The sequence below is a fragment of the Ylistrum balloti genome, unplaced genomic scaffold (assembly GCF_031769215.1).
Source record: "Ylistrum balloti isolate Yb309-2 unplaced genomic scaffold, AGI_CSIRO_Ybal_v1 Utg371770, whole genome shotgun sequence".
NCBI classification, from domain to species: Eukaryota; Metazoa; Mollusca; class Bivalvia; order Pectinida; family Pectinidae; genus Ylistrum; species Ylistrum balloti.
The window spans coordinates 168,618-177,387 of NW_026782886.1; the positions used below are offsets into that span (position 1 = coordinate 168,618).

The 8,770-nt window shown below is 33.7% G+C and overlaps 1 protein-coding gene across 1 annotated transcript in view; it reads left to right on the plus strand.

The window, feature by feature from the left end:
* LOC132563577 (CD109 antigen-like) overlaps positions 1–7,850 on the plus strand; it is a 35,099-nt gene extending 27,249 nt beyond the window's left edge. The window contains exons 23-35 of the mRNA XM_060228318.1: positions 101–277; positions 655–736; positions 1,514–1,670; positions 2,326–2,406; positions 3,040–3,232; positions 4,127–4,341; positions 4,541–4,699; positions 5,244–5,306; positions 5,506–5,615; positions 5,795–5,948; positions 6,464–6,566; positions 6,835–6,946; positions 7,744–7,850. Of these exons, the coding sequence (XP_060084301.1) occupies positions 101–277; positions 655–736; positions 1,514–1,670; positions 2,326–2,406; positions 3,040–3,232; positions 4,127–4,341; positions 4,541–4,699; positions 5,244–5,306; positions 5,506–5,615; positions 5,795–5,948; positions 6,464–6,566; positions 6,835–6,935 (1,595 nt within the window). The 3' untranslated portion in view covers positions 6,936–6,946; positions 7,744–7,850. The remainder of the gene's footprint in view (positions 1–100; positions 278–654; positions 737–1,513; positions 1,671–2,325; positions 2,407–3,039; positions 3,233–4,126; positions 4,342–4,540; positions 4,700–5,243; positions 5,307–5,505; positions 5,616–5,794; positions 5,949–6,463; positions 6,567–6,834; positions 6,947–7,743) is intronic.
* The last annotated feature ends 920 nt before the right edge of the window (positions 7,851–8,770 follow it).

Genomic DNA, 8,770 nt, shown 5'->3' on the forward strand with positions numbered 1-8,770 from the left:
GTTGTGGTCACTATATCAAAACCACATTACCACCATTTCAATACATACATGTTAACGTTTTAGTCTCACATTATCGAAAGAATATTTGTGATTTTGATAGGTGATGTCATGGGACCCTCTATAAATGGAATAGAAAAACTCCTGAAGATGCCCTATGGATGTGGTGAACAGAATATGTTGAATTTTGCTCCTAACATTTTCGTCCGACGTTATCTGACTATCACAAATAAACTGACACCGGCCATTGATGCTAAATCAAAGGAGTATATGATAAAAGGTTCGTCGCGCATTTTGTATCTACTACGGTAAAAACAACAAAAATAATTCCTTAAAAAGGATATAAAAAAATGACACAAACTTTACACTCCCAAAGGCTGCCTGCCATTTAGCTTCTCCAGGCCTTAAGTAGCCGAAGAAGACAGAAAGGTCATGCGGGTAGTCGTGTGTTTTGTCATTTTTTTCATATTTTTTTCATTTATATTGATCAAGTGTTTATGATGCTTCTTGTAAATAATATGATAAAGGTAAATTTTCGAGTGACATATATAAGTCATTTTCTCATACCTTTCCGGAAAAGTTTGTCACGGGTTTCGTATTTGATATTTGAAAATTTTCTTTTCCATTTGATTGTATTAATACTTCTGTTTTGAAAAGGTTACCAAAGAGAAATGACATATCAGCACAAAGACGGCTCATTTAGTGCTTTTGGTGAAAGTGACAAATCTGGGACTACGTGGTACGTGTTACATTTTACATATCATTCATTATGTTATCTGTTAATTATCTCTACTCTGGGTTTTTGGTTTTCTCTGTTAAGCTATCGATGCAATGCCTAAACTAATTTTTAAAAACCATCACCTTATGACCAGCTCCTCCTCCGATAATAGCACTGACTTATAAGTGACAGTGTTACATGCAGAAGACGCTTACCATTTAGAAATACCCTATAAAAATGTTCTTGGTGTTTTTCAATGGTCTACTCGAGAATCTCTACTTTTACATAGTTTCCCGATATTTTGTCCTTATTTAAGTTATAATTATGTATACACTTGTTGCCGTCATGTTTCCTCAGTCTAAATGTGATATAATAAGATAACAGCATTTGCAATGAAGTGGTCTACTCGACCTTTGACAGGTTAAGAACTTTGCAATGAAACGTTCTATTTGACCTTTGACAGGTTAAAAACTTTTGCAATGAAATGGTTTATTCATCCTTTGTTAGATAAAGAACGTTTGCAATGAAGTGGTCTACTCGTCCTTTGACAGGATAAGAATTTTGCAACGAAACAGTCTACTGGTCATTTGATAAATTGAGAACATTTACAATGAAATAGTGTACTCCTCCTAATGAAGTGGTGAACTCGTCCTTTGATAGGCTAATAGCGTTTGCAATGAAATCATCTACTCGTCTAAAATTAAAAAGGAAAACAATTTTTAAGGTAAATCGATTACCAAACCTTTGACAGATTAACAGCTTTCGTAAAAGTGAAATCATTTACACGTCGTTTGATAGGTTGACGGCTTTTGTTGTGAAATCGTTCGCCGAAGCATCTGACATGATCAATATAGATAACGATGCGGTCGTGAAGGCTGTCCAATGGCTTGTTGATCAACAAAATATTAATGGAACATTCAACGAACCTGGGAAAGTGCTTCACAAGGCTATGCAGGTATGCAGTATGGACCTCTTTCACAGATTCAGATGCACTATTTATTAGTACAAGTTAACAGCGAATGAAAATAAAGCATTTTTACTTTCTTATTCAATTAACTTGAACTCCTCTGTGAACTTTGATGTTTTTCTCTAAGAAGTAGATTAATAAGGCTCTGCTACATTTGATCGTCAACTGCATCGAAATAATATGTATTATATCATATAATTTTTCAAAATCATGCACTTCTCTACTTGTGGTGGAACAAAGCAAGGCTGTACAAAGGACACGCAAGAGAATAATACATTTTTATTCTTCATGGTTTGATACTTTATTAAAGAATAGCAAATTCATTAAACTGTATCATAAAAAGATATATTTGTCCTTCAAGGAATCGATGTCACTAAAATAAATGCCAAAAACATGTAATACAAAATTACATTAAAATGAGATTCGACAATAAACAACGTGGTGTAGTTTATTACGTGTTATCATTTTGCGTCCTCGCTATATATTATAGCGAACGTAATGTATACCGAGATTCGGGACAAAATAAAATGATTTGGAAAGGTAGCCTCTCAAGGATGATGTATATTCAGAAATTCGTAAACAGTAAATAACAAACTTTATAAGTCTAACAGTCAATTAATTGTATCCATAACTTGATTTTCAGGGCGGTTCTGCTTCTGGTGAATCCTCACTGACGGCATTCGTGCTAATTGCATTGACAGAAGCAGCCGGGGTTATCCCAGGGGTAAGTTAATGTTGTTATCAATAATTAGAAAGAAGCATAAGCATTATTTTTTAAAATGCAATTAATAGTTCCCTAATATCACGAATATCGCCGACAGCTGACAGATGGACTCAGGTGATGCAGGTTGATGACGATTATGGAGAAAGTTTTACAGGCAACATCGCCTGATTGGAGAATATTCAGTTTTTCTGCGCGATATGAAATTGGATGTGTTTACTGCTGGTTCCGTTGTCGCTAGCTTGTTTCTCATTTGGGAACGTGATATTACTTTGATTGAACAAAATTGCACAGCAGGTGTCGAAGTTGAATTAGAATACCTGGTCTAATTGTATGTTTTCAAAGACTTACGTGTAAATATTTTATTGGTTGAATGACACATCTTCCACAAATAAAATTTTTGATATTGGATACATCCGATAATATAATGTAGCAATATGACTTGCAGTTTTTTTTTCGACCGAAGTTCCTTGTTTTCGCATTTATTTGAACTTTTATTTTTTGTTTGTTTTATTTCTTGCTAAATTATCTATCTAGAAATGATCATGTGATGAAGTTAAATATAGCAATGTTTTCCTATATCATTTTCGTTCGTGTTATTTAGATTTATATGGTGAGGTATTTTACGATAATCAGGTAAACGAGACGACCGCGAAGGCCAGAGCTCTTGCTTTAGGATTCCTGGAGGACGAAGTAGAAGCGATGGCGATGTCACCTTTGAACGTGGATGTGTACGAGTTGGCCATTATTGGGTATGCGCTGTCTCTGTCAGGCAGTGCTAAAGTGGAGAAAGCCATGGTACCGATAGTAATGAATGCAGTACAAGAGGGTAACTACTTTAAACATCTTTTGCAATCAATGGTAATTGTATCAATGCAAGAGAGCTGGTATTATCACAGGCTTGTCTCTCAGTGGTATAAGTAGCGATAACACGTGCTTGTTTCTCTATTGGGACAGCAAAGATATAATAAATAGAGGGGTAAGCTCTTATTACAAGCTCGTTCGTCAGTGGTTTAGGTAATGGTAATATTTGGTCATATCCTTCTATGCATGCTGTTTACCCTACTTTTATTTGGAAACGTAGAATTACGGATTTTGCGTTGACCAAAATTTACATGGCGGGCACTATCGATGAAGCAGAAACATTCTTCCAGAACACCTGGTCTTATTCTCCTAATGTTTTATCATTAGTCTCCACGTAAATCTTTACTTTAGTTCATATTTTGTCTTAGTTTCATGTACTGTACTGAATACAATGTACTTTACAGAGAAGTCCATATGTGTATAAGTATATGATATTCTTAATGGCACTTCTAAAACACGGAATACTAAAAACAAACGTTGTTTTATTTCATTGAAATAAGTGACTATTAGATAAACTATCTACTGCTCTAGGACTTTATCCATTAGTCTCTCCCCTTTGTAATGCATCAATCACGTGTCGTTTGTTAGGGTCAGTAGATTTTCTGGTTTTGAGTTGTAAATTTTGTGTTAATCATATAATATCTTTATTTGATTTAGTCGTTTGAAACGTCATATGTGTATCCGCCATTAAGGTACGCGAGATACAACACTTATATATTTATATTGCTTTAGTGCAGTTAAGTATTGAAGGGATAACTAGCTTTTGCTGTATACGCCATCAGGGTAAACTTGATACAATTTTTATCACAACAGATATATATATATATGATCTTCACTTGATTTTGTCTCTACGTTCCAGATGGAACAATGCATTGGACAAGACCAGAAGAAGAACCACAAGCTGTCTTCAATAGGTGGCGCCCATCACACATACAATCTAACGGAATAGACATAGAGCTCACGTCCTATATTATGATGATATACACTCGAACACCTGACACAGAAAACGCGTTACAGATATTAAAATGGCTCTCAGCTCAGAGAAATCCAGAAGGTGGTTTTTCGTCCACACAGGTAAATAGCCTCGAACAATGGCCTTTGTGCAATGTCTGAAAGACGGTTACTCCTCACAGTATTAGTTCTGTACCAATCATACCATTTTATTTCTACAAAATGATAATGTGTCATTATTTAAGTACTGTACTTTGGTGATCGCTTTGTATGTATATACATTATTAATATTATTATTTCATGATGATGTATTTACTTTTAGGACACTATTATAGCACTGCAATCCCTAGCTGATCTTGCAGTCTTAATCTACAAACCAGAATTTAACATGAGAGTCCAGCTGAAAAATGTCGAAACACAAGATATCTTCCATGAATTTCAAGTGTCACCAGAAAACGCTCTTATTTTTCAAACTACTGACGTAAGTGTATTCGCTTTTGATAAACTGATTCATATTGTATTTACATGCTATAAAATCACACTGTTACCCCTATACTGTATGTGTGTGAGTATATAGGTAACAGTATGACCAAGTTTGCTAACTTGTAAGTATATAGGTAGTAGTATGACTGGGTTTTCATTAGCTAACTTGTTAGTATATAGGTAGCAGTATGACTTGATTATCATTAACTCACTTGTAAGCTTATAGGCAGCAGTGTGACTAGGTTATTATCACCTGATTTATATGAGAGATATATATCGTCGCGACTAGGTAATTATACAGGTGCTTGCTTATTTTATTGTAAATTAAGAAACTGTTACAGTATGCCAATGACAGTGATACATTATTGAATAATGTTTTTGTCGCTGTAAAAGGGCTCCTATGTATCTTTAATTATTGACACTTTTTTATTTTAATGAATTGCATTGATTGATCATTATCATTATTGGATCATTCGTCTAATTTGACTATATGTAAATCTACGTTTTATGACAAAAGGATGTGATCTCTGTTTAATAATTAGATACCAGAAAGTTTGCGGTTGGTAGAGATCTCAGCGGAAGGAGTAGGAATGGCTGTTGTCGAGGTGAGATAAAAACCAGATAAACAGATATGTAAAAGTTCATTACTTTCAAATATGGCGTTTCTTATAGTCTTGATACTTGCTGGTAGAAATACTGTATCCGATTTGTACTCTATTATGGTTTTATCTAATTATTCCAATTAGTGTGTATTGCGTTGGAAGTATTTTGTGGAGTCATGTTTGAACATTATTTTGTGTGTAGGTCGCCACCTACTTCAATGTGATAGATGATTTGAAAGTGAAGTCTTTTGACGTGAACGTGACATTAAAAGAGGAGAGTATGACAGGATTTGTTGTAGAAGTCTGTGGACGGTAAGTACCAACTATGAGTCATGAGTAAAGTGTCTCTTCACATGTTCAAACAACGATTATTTCTATTTGTTTGATAATATGTTTTATGCATTTTATTTATGAATTTTCGTCTGTTTTCAATTAAGCGTATTTCCTTTTATATCACTGTCAAAGCATTTTGTATGGGGTTTATATTACAGATGGATGAAGAAGGGTGCCAGTGGCATGTCTATTATAGAAATTGGTTACCCCAGTGGTATGGAACCGGATGGAGATACACTTGATACTACAAGAGCACCAGATTACAAACGCATGGAGAAAGCAGCTAGAGGATTAGTTCTATACTTTGATGAGGTACGAAACCATTTTTAGAATTTCCTTTTCAAAATTTTGTTTTAGTTATATCAGGTAGGACAGAAATAATGTATTGTTTTGTGTGAGTCTGCCTAAACATTTGAAAAGTGATATAATTTTGCATGAAGTTGGTATGGTATCTTGATACAAACACACACTATGAATCTTTAAAGGTGCCTTGATTCAAAAGAAGAGATTGTTTATAACATGTGCTTAAGTTATCTGTTATCATCAATCATCTTATTAACATTAATCGAAACATTGAATATTGTTCAAGATATCAAAATATTTTCACAAATCTCAGCTTATATTCCAATAAAATCAGGTATTAAGGTTTGGTAACCACTGGACTGAGGATCGTGTACTTTATACAAATATGTATATAAAGGAAAACTAACATAAGATATATTTTGATAGAACATAAAAGAAATCTTATGTCTACCCGTATATGTTATAGTCAAAAGCTTCTTTGGGGGACTACTAGTGTATAATTTTTTTCTCATTTCTGTTTCCAGTTTAATTCAGAGCCACAGTGTGTTAGTGTTTACATGATGAGAACCGACATGGTCGCAGAACAGAAGCCTGCTCCGATTAAGATATACGATTACTACGACACCAGTAAGCATTATACAACGTCATCATGATTATAATCTGAAAGCAACTCCTTAAAATACAACACAGTAGCGCCCTTTTATAATTGCTATACTGAATGCAGAGTCGTTTAGATATATAATGTATTGCTATATCATTGTAAGTGAAGCATTTATGAAGAATTTATATTATTATATATATGGCTAAAGCATGGATTTATTTATAGACCTGTTCAGTGAGATAAAGTGACTGGTTTATTGTTGTAAATGGATTTAAATCATTTTCGTTTATTTAGGTAAGCAATCCACTACATTCTACGTGTCTGAAGTTCTGGCCAACTCTGGTGTATGTGATGTCTGTAAAGACTGTTTCTGTAGACGGAATGGAAACCCATAGATGTAAATCAGGTAAAATAAATAATTTTAATACAGCTGTTACTTAGGAAAGACAAGTTATTAACATCAGTATAGGTGTAAACCATGGGAGACACGTAACTAATATCAATATAGTTGTAAACCAGGTGAGACACGTAACTAACATCAATATAGTTGTAAACCAGGTGAGACACGTAACTAACATCAATATAGGTGTAAACCAGTGAGACACGTAACTAACATCAATATAGGTGTAAACCAGGTGAGACACGTAACTAACATCAATATAGGTGTAAACCAGGTGAGACACGTAACTAACATCAATATAGGTATTAACCAAGTGAGACACGTAACTAACATCAATATAGGTATTAACCAAGTGAGACACGTTGCTAAACATTAATTTAGGTGTCAATCAGGAGATAAGCATTGATGTATTGATATGAGGTGAGAAACGTAATTAACATCAAAATAAGAGTAAACCAGGAGAGACAGACATTTGGCATCAGTATAAATCTAAAACAATTGAGATATACTATGAACACCATTTATAGACAGTAATCAGGTGAGACACATAGTTAATACAAATAAAGACATAAATCACATGAGATACGGAATTACCATAGGTGGAAACCAGGTAAGATGTGATATTAAGATTTTCGTTCTTTTTCTTCCATTCGTATCGAATTGATTTAAAAAAAGACACATTTTGTGAAAATAATTTAATATTGGATTGACTTTTACGTCTTTAGCGTCAAACACTTAATGATTGAGGTATAAACACTCAGGTATATATTCAAAACCTGTATAAAGGTAACTTTTATTTGCAGGGACCTGACCACACTTTCAAAACGATGTTTTTGTAATGCGAACCTTAACAGACGACACGGAGAAACAAGTTATGACACAAAGTGCCATTCTTTTGTATAAAATCTTATTGATCGATTCTGTATATTAGTTTCCAATTCTTATATGTTTGTTTGTTCATATGATGTCAAGACAGGCATCCGTCAACAACTGTTATGCTGGGGCAGAATATACCTACGGAATAACTTTTCAATTGATTCTTAATTAACATTTGTAATTAGTCTGTAAATAAATTCATTTTTGTAAGCAGTTCATATCACCGGCGTTTATAACGTATTATACCTGTACCCTGTTATGAAACTAATTCCTTTAATTAATTTTTATATGAATTTTCAACGCTAATTGAATTGTCTGAAAATCAAGACGGTTTGCTTTGTAGAGAAAAAACTATCAGTTAACACAGGTTACAATTAGAGCAGGAACTACTGTATGTAGTCAGGTACAACACAATCGTCAAATATCTCATTACGTCAGCTTTTCACAATTAGTTATCATCTCATCCCATCTTTCAGGCGAAATAAATCTGAGCATTTTTACAATAGTCATTATGTACAAGGTTTTCAGTTAGGAATATTAGTTATTTGTCACATTTTAATCATGTTATATTTCATGTTACTGTAATGATAAGACAAACAGTTAGTAATAAAATTGTGTTTTATCAATTCACTTGTTCTGTTTGAATTATTTAGGACCATGGTAATCAAATAATATATAAAGATGGTCGACTGAGGTACAGCATATTTCACATTTTAATTATGTATACAAAAGATTCACGTTAACAAAGCAAGTTTCACAATTTCCTTAAATGTATAGAAAATTCACGTAAATAAAGCAACCTTCCCATTTCAGTTATGTGTATAGATGATTTACCTAAATACAGCATGCTTCACATTTTGGTTTTATATGTGGTTGCTGACGGGAATACAGAAAGCCTCACAATTTTATTCTGCGATCAATTTTTCCGTCCTTTGTTAAGATGTGATTGCACAA